Source organism: Candoia aspera, chromosome 11 (genome assembly GCF_035149785.1).
Source record: "Candoia aspera isolate rCanAsp1 chromosome 11, rCanAsp1.hap2, whole genome shotgun sequence".
Taxonomy (NCBI): Eukaryota; Metazoa; Chordata; class Lepidosauria; order Squamata; family Boidae; genus Candoia; species Candoia aspera.
In genome coordinates, this window is record NC_086163.1 from 712,768 (window position 1) to 725,658 (window position 12,891).

Consider the following 12,891-nt stretch of genomic DNA (forward strand, 5'->3'; position numbering starts at 1 on the left):
ACATCTTTCCAACATGGTGCCTCCTTCCCAGCGCCCGAGGACCAGGTCATCAAATAGAACTTTGTTTTTGTTTATTACGTAGATATACTTGTTAAAAAACGTAATGCCTTTGACCAAGATAAGGTATCAGAAAGTACAAATATGCAGGCACAGCAACTAGCTTAAAAATAAAAGTTCCTGTTTGTATTTTCCCAAGCTTGCTCTTGAATTGCTGCTGCAGGTGTTCTGCAGTCACACTCCAGTAGCAGGGGGGTTATGTTTGTGTTGTGTGTGCAGGGTCCTCCATTGGAAACCAGTCAGAAACAGGGATTTCAAAAATAACCTTTTTTTTTTCCTGAGCTGTCAACTTTTCCAGTGGGTGTTAATTTGTCCACCAATGGATTGCTGAAATGCAGGAACCAACTTCTTCAAGGCAGATAAACGCAGTAAGGAACCTTTTGTGGCACTTACTCATGTGGGCTCTTTAGGACATGAGGTGAAGCCTTTCTCTCTCAAGGGATGGCAAGAATGCTGAAATAGCCTATTGGTGAATTGGTTAAAAAAGGAAACAACAGTACAGTTCAAGAAAAGAAAAATAATCATAAAAGTTGTTTTTGCCTGATTTCCAAATGGGGACATTTTGCGTGCGAAGTAAAGATGATAACCCTTCTGCTACGAGCTTCATTGTCTGAGCACCCGCAGCACAGTTATGAAGCCAAACCTGGAGAAATGCAAGAGAGGGACCTTATGTGCCTGCAAATATTTGAACTATGAGAAGAGTACTATGTTTTTCCAAAGAAGTATCTATATGGGTATTCCTTAGCAACCACAATTGGGACCTGAAACTCTGTTGCTAAGCAAAGTGGTCACTGAGTGGGAAATCATGTGACCGTGACTGGGAAATCATGTGACCGTGACTGTGTTTTCCCCATTCCCCCGCCCTTTGGAATGCTTACCCTGGTGTTGGGATAATTGGGATAAGGAATTGATGTTTGGGTTTACATTCATTGGAGAGGAAGGGATTACAAGAGAGTAAGCAGGCACACAATGGGGAATACACATCGAAGGGAATGTGCTGGTGCCATCAGCTGTGAGCGAGTTATGCAAAGAGCCCAGTGTATTCCCCATTGTGTGCCTGCTTACTCTCTTGTAATCCTTACCTCTCCAATCTCTCCGCTCTGCAAGAGAGGGAAAAAGGAAAAACAACAGGTCAGGTGCAGGACAACACGTATTGACAACACTGTAATGGTGATCACGTGACTGGGGGACCCTGAGAAGGTCCTAAATGCAGGCATTGGTCATAAAGTTATCTTTTCAGCACCTTTGTAACTTCCAACAGTTGCCAAACGAGGCAGTCGGTAAGTGAGGACTACCTGTATCTAGTAAGACCTGTTCATCAAGAGTATTGTGTCTCCTGCTTCCTTCAGCTTCAGACTCCTTGGCATCTTTTAACCTGCCATGAAATGAGGGCAAGAATGCCCCTGTGTTCACAAAAGCTGTGGATTGCCACCAGGGGTGGAGGCAGACAGCTAAGCTTCTACTGTTCGGACTCCTTTGCCTGCAGATGATCTCATCCAGCTGACCGCCATGTGTTGGATGCGGGAATTCATCCAGCTGGCCGGCCGGGTGATGCTTCCGTATTCTTCTGGGATTTTGACGGCCGTCCTGCCCTGCCTGTCCTATGACGACCGCAAGAAGAGTATCCGCTCCGCTGCGCCTTCGTGTCTCGCCGTGCAGGGCTGCTGGGGGAGGAGGAGGTGGGCTCGGGTTCCCTGGGGGGGGGCTGCTGCTCTTCTTGCCCCAGGGGTTCCTCAGCAAGAGCCTTGAGGCTCTGGCGGCAGGTCTCAGAATCTAAGGTCCTTCCAGCTGAATTGAGGAATGGATTTCAGCAGAAGAAGGGAGGCCATTGCTCCCTCCGGTGTAGAGCGCAAGATCACAGCTCGGTTGTTTTTGTTTCCTTGGAGGGAGCAAGATCATCCTTCTAAGGCAGCAAATCTCTTGCTGGTTCTTTAACCTCTGTCTGGGTGACCCACCATAGCGTAGTTGGAAAAGGGTTTGTATGTGTGTGTGAGTGAGAGAGAGAGAGAGAGAGAGAAGGAGCTTTCCACACACAGCTTTCTGGGTAAGGCGAGGGCTTTGGTTGATGAATGGTGCTGCGGTTCACCCAGCCATCCAGGGCCTCCCCTGCCTCACTCCTCCTGGGCGCAGTCCCCAAAGAGGATGTTCTTCCGGTTCTCCGATAGCCACCAGGCAGGGATGTTGCCCGGAAGCCTTTCTCTTGCTGGCCAGGGATCTTCTCAAGGTTGAGGATGTTTGGGGACCCGTCTAGCCAGCAGGCACAGTCCTGTTGCTCTCGTACGCTCGTGCCTCGCTCGACACTTTGCTCTGGGTGGCACTCCCAGCCAGATGCGGTGAGTGAGGGGGAGCAGGAGGGGTGAGTAGCTGTGTGGAAGGGAGACCGATGGAGAACGTCAGTTGCCCCCAACATCCAGTCCCCCAGCTCTGCTTGTTCTTTTTGAGACTGGTGTTTCCAGAGTGGCTGGTTCTCAGCCGGTGGGGGAAATCAGTTGCGCCCAAGGACTTGCCGTCTGAAAAACAAAGCCCCGGAGGCCACTCTAAATGTCAGGGCTGGCTGGACAGAGGATGGGGCTGGCTGGGAGCTCCCTCTGCCCCCGCTCTCCCTGCCTGAGGGCCTGAGGCTCCCCAGTTCGGGGGCCTGCTTTGGGGATTCTCCTGGTGTTTGTTGGAAACCTCTTCACTGGAAAATCTTTGATCAGTGAAACACAGATATTAAGGAGGTGGCTGCGGTGTGCAATCAGAGCTTGATGAAGTTGGTGACGCCGGAAGACGACGAAGCAGATGAGTGCAGGGAGCCCCTGCCAGCCCCCCAAATAGAAGTTGGCCAAGAAGAGGCTGCCCCCAAGCCAGAGCAGGCCTCAAGGGGTAAGTCCAGTTTTCCAAAGCCAGGGACTGCCAGGGTTTTCTTGCTGCACCTCGGGCAGGAGCACCATCCCCGTCTTTTCAGGGCTAAGGAGAGGATGTGCTACCAGGAATTTGCATAGAGTTTCTGGATCGCAATTAAAGAACATGGAGGAGGAATCCAACACGGACTGAGCCTTGGTGTCCAGGTCTATCTTCTTAAGTTGGTTGGAGTTCAGCCATGGTGATGGTGTTCCCCGCCTTCCCCCTTAAGCCAGTCTAAGGTTCTGGAGTGGCATTTGCTTTTCCCTTGAACCCCCTCCCTTAACTCACCTGGGAAGATGGTTCACTGCTGCCCAGAGATGCTGAGTCTTCTTTCCTTGATCACCGCCGCGAGAGCTGCTGCCATTGCTGCAAATGTGAAGTGTGTATCGCAAAGGGTCGCCCCCTCCTGAATTATATAGTCAGCATTTCATTTGCCATTTTGATGTTGTTGTGTCCAGTTTGGCTGTTGCTTTGAACTGTGGGTTCCTTTTGGTTCCCCTACCTTGAAAACAGACTCACCATCTCTCAGTCTTGACATTTCAGCTAACATATTAACGAATCATTCAGGGCTTGTCTCAGCCTGCACTGAGTTGCTTGTTTGTTCAAAGTAAATGTGAGCCATGCTCAGTGGTCCATGCCCTCCTAATCTCTTGCTTGGGTTCCCGCAAACCCTAGCAGATGGCCTAGAAGCTGCGGGGGGCCTAGAGCACAGCTGCTGGGGCCACGTGCCCCCAGTGAGGAAAGCGCTGGACTGGGCGCCTGTAAGCGGAGGGGTCACCGCCCGTTTGCAGAGTGCCGGGCAGCTGAGGACCGGCCTTTCCCAGCTGGCTCTCCCTGGAAGATCAGCTGGAGAGTCCTGGGGTTTGGCCGGAGGGAGAGGGTGCTCAGGGATGCCGTTTCCTCCCCCAAAGGTCCAAGTAGCCCCTCGGCTGCCGCCTCTCAGAGAAGCCAGGCCTGTTCATCTGGGGACAGGGGGGAGTGGTTTCTTTATTAAATTCCCTCCCTAGGCAGAGGTGCCCCGCCTAGATTGCATCGCCCTTCGGGCATTGTTTCCTGCTCTCCATGCCTGACTTGCCAAAGCACGTGCTGATTAGGCAGCGATGGCTGATGATGGTTTTGCCTCTTGCTCCTCTGGGAGGCAGAGCAAGCGATGTAGGAATAAATGACCAGTATCTGGGCCTTGGAAGAAAGGGATTTTGCCTCCCGACTTCTTTCCTGAATGATTTTGGAGAGGGTTGAAGCTCTGCAGGAGCAGCTCTCGTGGCTTTTGCTAGAATGTTTCAGTCACCACGGTCTCTGTCTTTAGGCTGCCTGGACGCCTCCGGCGAGTCAGATTTCAGCAGTGCCAGCATCTTCGTGCCGGCCAGGTCAGTTATGTCCATGCTCTCCTCTTGTTTTGCTCCGAGGAAGCGGGGGGGGGGGTGTCCTGCAGGAGGAGAAGGCTTCTGCCGGGAACGTTGGGGGAGCAAACAGATCACCCTCTCGGGCTCTTTGGAAGGAGCAGCTGTTCCCAGCACCGTCGTCTGGCTCAGGGTAGCCCTACGTGTTCCTCCGCCCAGGGGCTTATTAGCAAACCCAAACTGGGAGCGGAATTAAATTCCAAGACGGTTGTTCGGTTACCTGCATGTGCAATTTTTATGGCTGTATATGGGGGAAGAGGCTGGTGAATGATGCATATCCGACCTTTGAGTCCTCAGGCAGTAGACGGGCCCCCTCTGCCTGTGAGGAAGGGAGTGGGCGTGTGTCCACCCAGGCCTGCAGGCACGGGGAGCGCACCGTCAAGACTGCTCTTGCTCGGAGTGCCGAGCGTTTGGGTGGCCCCCCGAGTTTCACCCGCTGCCCTCCATCTTTCCCCTCTCCTGGCCCAGCTTCAGTTGGGCTTTTAGGGGCTCCACTCCTTTTGAGCTCTTCCTTTCCTTGGGGTCCTTCAGGTCACTGCCCTGACTTTATTAAAATCTACTTTTTTGGCTACAGACAGCTTTAGTTTCCCTTAAAATCAGGTATTCTGACTTCAGATGAAACATTTTTCTGTTTTCACCTCTTGAACGTAGTCCTACCCAGTGTTAGGATGAAGTTGAGAACAGTCGCTCCTTCTGCGGCTTCTTTCCCACAGCGGCAGATCAAGTCATCAGCCGCTCATTAGGAACCTTCTGGGAGATCTGAGCCTTTGTCTCCAAAGCTGTAGTAGATAAAGCCACCCGTAGCTGCTGCTCTGGGCCTGTTAAAAGGACTGAAGAGCTGATTTTGGAAGACATAATTTTCATCCTTTTGGTTGGGGTAGAAATGGGAGACACCAACAATGTTTTTGTTTCTCTCATATTTCCTGATTCACTCTTTTAGAGTTGTGGGTGCCGATAACACCCCTCAGGCTCCTCTTGCCTTTCTCTCATGTCTGTTCCTCCATCAGCTTCCACATTCCAGTCGTAGGACTATCCTGCCCACCTCCATGGCGCCCATGGAGTACCCCTTCCTCAATTTGGCTCCGGCCCTCTGGGGCAGTAGGGAGTAGCTCCTCTCCTCCTCCGGTGTGACAGCCCTTCAGATGCTGGAAAGACGCTGTCACGGAGCTGCTCAGTCTTTGCAGTTTGCTATGCTTAGCCGGATCCTGTAACCAATCTACGCTGCTGGTAACTCTAACCGGGAAGGAGTTGGTGGTCTGGCTGCTGCTTAGTGCAGGGTGCCCGTCAAAGTGCTCCCTGTCTACCCTGAGTTGCAGTTTCCTCCTTCCCCCAGTGCCATAATGATGACCAACAAGAAGAAAGAAGAGAGGTGAGAGGAGAGAGGTGTAAAATGGGAGTTGAGGAGCTCTGCCTTCTTGCCATAACCTGTTATGGATTCACCGCTTTTTCTCACAGGGAACCTACATCTTCTTTAGCTTTCCTTTTGATTCTAGCACATCCAAAGAACTGCTCCGGGTTGCTTTTGCATCTCGTGCAAGCCGTAGCTCATTCTGAGCGCTGATCTTTCTGACCCAGCGCCTGGAATTTCTGGAGACTACCTTGTACGCTTCTTAGGGTCCCTCTCCCTCTCCTGCAGTGCTGGAACCTACAGGCTCTGATTGCTCTAGGAACACCTGGCCGGCATCTACAGATTGTGTGGCCAGGGTGAAGGACACACGCTGCTTAGAGGGACCTCAGGAAAAGTGCATATAAGAAGGAACGGGCAAAATGATAGGATCCTTTATTACAGTCGTAGTCCAGCTCAAAAACATAAAGAAATCGAAGTGTAACAGAGTAAAACTGCTCTGGTATGATGTATTTTACAAATAGCAAAACCAAACTTAGCCACATGAAGAGAAATAAAAGCACATTGATCAGGTAACCTTTGCAATAGGAGCCATATAAAAGATCGTGGATTAGAGTTTCAGGAACTCCATCACAGAAGCAAAGTGGAATGCCCCATGAGAACAGCTGTTGGGAGGGGATTAAATCCTGACAGGGTTAGGAGTCTTCTGAATTTAGGAACCGCGATTTGGCTTAGAAGGCTAGCTGGCTTGCAAAAAGTTGAATGACTGCCCAAGAACACGTACCCTCTCGGTACAGCGGTTCCGATTTGGACTTTGAAATCCCTGGTGCTTGAACAATCTCATTCACATCCCTTCTTCAGGACTGCCTTAAGCTAGAAGCCACAGAACTTCAGCTTCTCATGCTGCAATGTCCTACTCCCAAAGAATGATCTGAATAGTCACAGGAGGGGCATGGCTGTCCTGGCCAAGCAATAATCAAGCTCAAAGCTGTTTCATTTGTTTTTCACAGGGTTCATACCCTCTGAAAGGCATGGCTCCTTAAACTAAAACAGAAACTTGAAGTGTGAAGAAACAGTGCTGAAAAATTTTAAAGGCTTGGGAGGACTGAAAAACCTTAAGGTTGTCATTGGAAGGACATTGCAGTGGTCAGCCAGGGTTCCATAGGCAAGGAAGAAACACACCCTTCTCCCTTCCGCCAGAGGTGGACACAGCATATGGGGTGCACCCAGAGCATATTTATCTCCTTCGGCTTTCAGCTCCCAGGTCACCTGAGATCATGAAGAAGGCTCCAGCAAGCAGGGCTCAGGAGGGCTTGGGAGCCCATGAATTAGTACTTTGGGGCTGAAATCCTAGTGCAGGCCTGGATAGAAGCATCCTGCTTCCTGCACATTAATGCTTCTGTCCTGCTTTTATCTGCAGTGTGGAGAGAAGTTGTGTGACCCTGAACCTTGATGGAATCGTGCAGGTACTGGATGGCCACCTTCATGATTCTGCTACTGGGATGATGACACGGATTGCAGTCTTGAAGTGGCTGTACCACCTGTACATCAAGACACCTCGCAAGGTAGGTCATCAGATCCAGTCTGACCTTGAGAAACAGGGTTTCATTGCTGCTGACATTTGTTGTTTGGATGGGGAAGGAGTGATTTAAATAGCAAATCTGAAGGTTGGGGGCAACTGTCCTCTGATCTCAGCAAAACATTTCTTGATGCTTCCTCAGATGTTACTCACAAATAAGATGCACTCTTCCAACTACCCATGTGAAAAATTTATTATAACTGTTCTTGTTAAATTTGTTACATTTAGTGCATGCAAAGCAGGGTATCTCACCATTTGTTGCTTGCCGCAGGAGAAGAGCTGTGTCTCTGCCCGAAACCAAAGATGGGGAGGCAGGGGAAAGTCAGCCACCCTCCACCCTGCCTTTTGATGGCTATAGCTGCTGCTGTGCATACCAAAGTTCTAGGCTGTAAAAAATCCTGCCTTTGAAACTCTGGACCTCCCTTGCTGCTTAACATTTGGGGCCTGTCTGGACTGGAGGCAGCTTCCAAGTCCTATGCAGGCTTTCTGGCACCTGACACTGAAATCAGTTCTCCATAAGGAAGACATTCAAAGGAGTGGGCTTAGTGGACAATAGACAGTAGTCATAACCAGGTACAGGAGAGAGATTCTGGATCTTTGGACCTCAGAAATTCTTCAGACTCTTGAAAAAAATGAATTCTAATCCTTTAGGGAAGGAAAAGGTTGGTGTGTACTGTGTGTGTGTGTGTGAGAGAGAGAGATTTGTACCTATCACAACCAAACAGAACAGTGAATCCCTGGAGGGTAAAGGGGGTGCAGTTGTGCCCTGTGTGAAGCCAAAGAAAGAACCATCGTAGCTGGTGACAGACAGAGTCCAAGAATTGTGGAGTATAATTACCCTGAGGTGAGACTGGCCCCATCCTTGATGTCCTTCCAGAAGTCCCTCAAAACGTGGTTGGGGCAAAAGGTGTGGGCATCTTAAGGAAGTGGTGAATTGGTGAGGTGGCTACATTGCCTGTAACTTTGAATATGCTCTCTCCTAGTCTTTTAATATTGGTGTTTTTTAATTGTGGAATGTTTTTAATGTTGTTCCTTTTATGGCTTGTTTTTTATTGTACGCCACCCAGAGTCACATTCTGTGAGATGGGCGGCTATATAAGTACGATGAATAAAATAAACAAACAAACAAACAAACAAATCGCTACGCCCAATGGTGATTCTCCTGTCCTGCAAATACATGTGGGGTCTCTAGTGTGTTTCTCTTACTCGAAAGGTAACACCTTCAAGTCATTGTAAAAGCTGGGATGGAACATGGTATAACTAACTTCTTTTGAGAATTCTGTGTTCAGTTTTCTGTGCTATCCTGCCGAGAATAATAAAAGCTTCCTGATAATACGTTTGACTGTTGGCTCCATGGAGTAAGGAGAAATATTATAGAGACAAAAGATTCCTCAAAGAAAGTACACTACATCATCAGAACCTTGGAAGATGTAGGAAGGAAGCTCAAGATTCTGAGGTCACAGGTGCTGTTTCCCTCCATCCTTTCTGTCTGTGGAAGAGGACCAGGAAGGCAAAGAAGAATACTGTAGGTGAATGATTGCCTTCGGGAATGGTGTCAACAGAAGAGAATTGACTACTGGGACCGTGATCTGAATTATCTACATAATGGATTGCTGCCACAAAGATGGGTCACACCTCACAACGTCCGACCACATTTTTAGAGAAGATCAAGAAGACCGATCTGCTACCTTGACTTCAGCAAAGCAGTTGACAAAATACTCTGTGACATGCTGATTAGCATGCTGGTTAGTACACGTTAGTGCCATGGTAATTAAGTGAGTAGGCAGCTGGTTAGAAGAACATCGCACAGAGGGCTCATCTGTGGTTTCCACCTTGCAACAATGAAGAGCATTCCTGAAGTCCCTGCTCTGCCTGTTCCTTGACCTGGCCTGCCTCAGAGGCTGACAGAGGACTGGCTGGATAGCAGTGCTCAAATCCCCGAGAGAGTGAGGAGACAGTCCAACTGCTTTCTTTCATTCACGGGTGCAGGGTTTAAATTGCAGAAAGGCGGGTTCCAATTAGGGGTTAAAAAAGGCTCCTAACAGCAGGAGTGGTGAGGAGCAATGGCTCAGGGAAGCAGTGGGCTCTCCTTCACTCAGCAGGAGGGTGGACACCGCAGCCTTAGTGTCCTCCTTGGTTTCATGATTCTTCCAAAATTAGAGAAGTCTTTCTTGAATGCTCAGCTGTGTGATACCGTCTTCATTATTTTTAAACTCTTCGTTTGATTGCTGATTTTCTGCAAGCATAACCATAATGTATTTTCTGTGGCATAACATTCCTGAGATTATAGGCCACTACGGTGGTGATGCATTGCCTTCACACCAAACAGAAGTGTTCTCCAACTGGTAGTAGATCCTGTGTGGAGGAATGCAAGGCAGGGATGTTCTGCGATGCCTCTGGATTTCTTTCCCATGAAGTTTTATTTGCTTTCCAGATGTTCCGGCATACAGACAGCTTGTTCCCTATCTTACTGAAGACCTTATCGGATGACTCGGATGAGGTAAGTGGAACCTCTCTGCTGTTTTGTTACTTGGTCTATAAAGCATCTTAGCAGGTGGCTTCATCCTGACCACGTGTGCTGTGGCTCCTCTGTCCCACCAATGCAGAGAGATTACCAGGTTGCTTTCTGCATGACTCTGCCTTGTGGGGTGAGCCGGAGTGACTCAGACGGGGAGTGGGGAACACAGAGAAGAGAGTCTACTGCAGGGTTTTGAAGTTTTGCCTTACTTTGACCCCTAAAACGATAAAGTGAATGTGTGTGTCCCCTATGAAACTATTGGGGTAGGGTTGGGCAGGGGACAAAATATACCCCTTTTAATAACTGCAGCACATTTGTATCTGTAAGTCACAGGGTTCCACAGGCAGAAGCAGCGCTGCCCATGGTGGCAAAGCAAAGAGTAAAGCCCTGAATAAATCTTGACAACACTTCTGCTTTGCTTGATCAGGTTTTGAAAAATATGCGACCCCCTCTAAGTTGCTTGTGACCCCTCAGGGCTCCTGATGCCCAGGCTGAGAATCCCTGTTCTGACGTTGTTCAGCTGGGCTACTTCTGGAGGTCAGAGGCCCCAGGCTCCTCTGTGGCACGGCGGCTGTCCGAGGATCCGCTGCAAGCCCTGGCAGCAAGGGGGCCCTCTCCGCTAAGGCTTTCCATCGCCTGCAGGCGTTGGCCCATTCCTCAGCGATGGAGAGGCTTGGAAAGGCATTCCACTGGCCTGGAACCCGGCCCTGTCTGGCATTTCCACCCAAGGTTCATATGGCCCAGACCCGTTCTCCTTTCAGAGAACCTTCCCAGAAGACCAGCCCTTCCCACCAGCACTGGGACAGGATGTTGTGTGAATTCAGGATTTGAGTGGATACTGTTTAATTTTGTTTTCCCAGCCTAGCTATTTTTACTATTTTTTTTTTAAAAATCCATTCAATCATGTCTGATTCTCAGTGACGGCCTGGACAACCTCTGCAGGACTTTTTCTCACTTTTAGCCTGTATTTTGGAAGAGCGTGTTACTAGCAACAGTGTGTCTGTTTGGCTTTGCAGAATGTTATATCCCTAAAGACTGCTGCTGTTTTTGTCATGAAAGTGTAGCAGCTCTCTTTAGGACTTGTGGATCTGGCCACGCACCTGAGTGATTATCTGGCCTTCCGCACGGAATGAAGGCCTTCAGAATGGCTCTGAGACACCAGCTTGGTTCACGCAGCGGCTCCGTCTCAAGGCCTTCTTTGCCTTCAGGTGCCTCCCATGAAAGGAAAACTTTGCAAAACGTCCTGCGAGCGAGGGGGAAGTGATTGAAGTAGCCACGACCCTCTGGTGTGGGGTCATCGGTCTTGCTGTCCATCGCTTCGCTCAGCATGTAAATGTCAACCTGTTTGGGAACGGACTATACCGTCAGTCAGTGAATGCAGACGGGGGAGACAGCGACTCAGCACCATCTTCCGCCCCCTGGGGGAATGCCGCTATCACTAACTCTAAGTGCCCAGACCACCTGGCTTGACCACCACACTCTTAGTTAACGGGAATGGTATCTGCACCTAGGAACGTTCTAAGAAATGACCGGATGCTTTGAGTTTCCGCGCCGCAGTCTCTGCCAATAAACGCAACGGTGTGTTTATTTGCTTAGGCGCAACTTTACGGATACCTAGTCTAGCCTCAGGTTCCCATGCTGATCCCAAAGTCACACAGAAGCTTAGGAACTAATATTGGCATTTGGCACTTGCAGTTCTGAATTGATCAAGGTCCCGGGTAGTCCCATGAGCATGCAGAATTCTCCATGAAGTTACCAACCCGACTGATTGTGCTTCATTGCTCGTTAGGGAGAGCAAGGCCAGTCAGGACGTTTCTCAAGGATGGAAATTTAAGTAGACTTCTCATAGCTTGTGGATTTATCTTCTGGAACTTGGTTGTGGTGCTGAAGACCTAATGGGAACCTCATTTGGTTCCCCCATCCCCTCCCAGGCCACCTTTGGCAGTTGGACCCTTCAGAACAAAAGATGCTTCATTTCTAAGGAAGGTCAGCAGAAAGCGGTCAACCGGCCCAGCCTGGGATGTTCCTTGTCCCCAGCTAGCTGGCCTCCTGCACGTGAGGGAAGAAACAGAATGTCTGTACTCACCTGGGAATTTCTGTTCTTGAATGAAGAGATGGGTAGCCCTTTTTCTGGCAGATGGAATGTATCTGCTCTTCTCTGTTAACTTTCCAGGAACTAGGGCACACAGCCAAAGGAAGAGCTGTGGTGTAATCTCAGCCAGCCCTGTTTCTTGAAGATGACCTTGGTAGGTAGTATGTGAAAAGAGCTCACTTGATCTCATGGTTAAGGCTTCAGGCTAGAGACCAGGAGGCGGTGAGTTCTAGTCCTGCCTTGGGCATGAAAGCCGGCTGGGAGACTTTGGGCCAGTCGCTCTCTCTCAGTCCAGCCCACCTCACAGGGTAGTTGTAGCTGGGAGAATAGGAGGAGGAAGGAGTATTAGGTATGTTTGCCCCCTTGAGTTATTTATAAAAATAATAAAGTCAGGATAAAATAAAAGAATATTCTCATAGCAAACTATGAAAGCAAAGGAATTTAGGCTTTTTGCATTCTGCCTGTCCATGTTTATGCTGAGCCTCTGAGATTGGTGGCATGCTGCTGTTCTGGCTTTTGCTCTTCCAGCTTGTTGGTACAGATTGGGGGGAGTTGGCACCTCTGCTGTGATGGCTAGACATTTGGTCTCTTGGCAAGGGCGAACTTCCGTAAGGGTTCTTTTGCCCACTCAGGGAGAAGCAGGCTTTGTGGCCCTAGATTTTCAGGTGCCCAAAGAGACATTCATTTCCTGCATGGAAAGGTCTAGGTGTTTGCTGAGCAAAAAACGCGTGTGGCCAGAGGATGAAGCCACGCGGCTCCAGGCTGTCTGTGTGCAAAGGGGAATTGGAAGCAGGAGCGGGAACACATGGGTGCTCTTGGCGAAGCCTGAGCTGTGTTTGTTGGGGCCTGTAGGCGTGTATGTGATGTTGCCAGTGTTTAAAGGGTTGGGACAGAAAAATTAACTTTTTTAGACATTTAAGCAGCTGAATCAAGCAAAAGTTTTCTTTAGGTAACGGTTATGTTTTTAGATTGAAGTCCAAAGATCACAATCCCTTCCTTTTCTTTCCAAAGACA

At 49.3% G+C, this 12,891-nt stretch overlaps 1 protein-coding gene across 3 annotated transcripts in view; it reads left to right on the forward strand.

Annotated features, from left to right (window-relative positions):
• VAC14 (VAC14 component of PIKFYVE complex) overlaps positions 1-12,891 on the forward strand; it is a 58,025-nt gene that overhangs the window by 7,859 nt on the left and 37,275 nt on the right. For all 3 annotated transcript variants that reach the window (XM_063312718.1, XM_063312717.1, XM_063312716.1), the window contains 5 exons: positions 1,544-1,678; positions 2,767-2,922; positions 4,250-4,310; positions 7,109-7,253; positions 9,702-9,767. In XM_063312718.1, the coding sequence (XP_063168788.1) occupies positions 1,544-1,678; positions 2,767-2,922; positions 4,250-4,310; positions 7,109-7,253; positions 9,702-9,767 (563 nt within the window). The remainder of the gene's footprint in view (positions 1-1,543; positions 1,679-2,766; positions 2,923-4,249; positions 4,311-7,108; positions 7,254-9,701; positions 9,768-12,891) is intronic.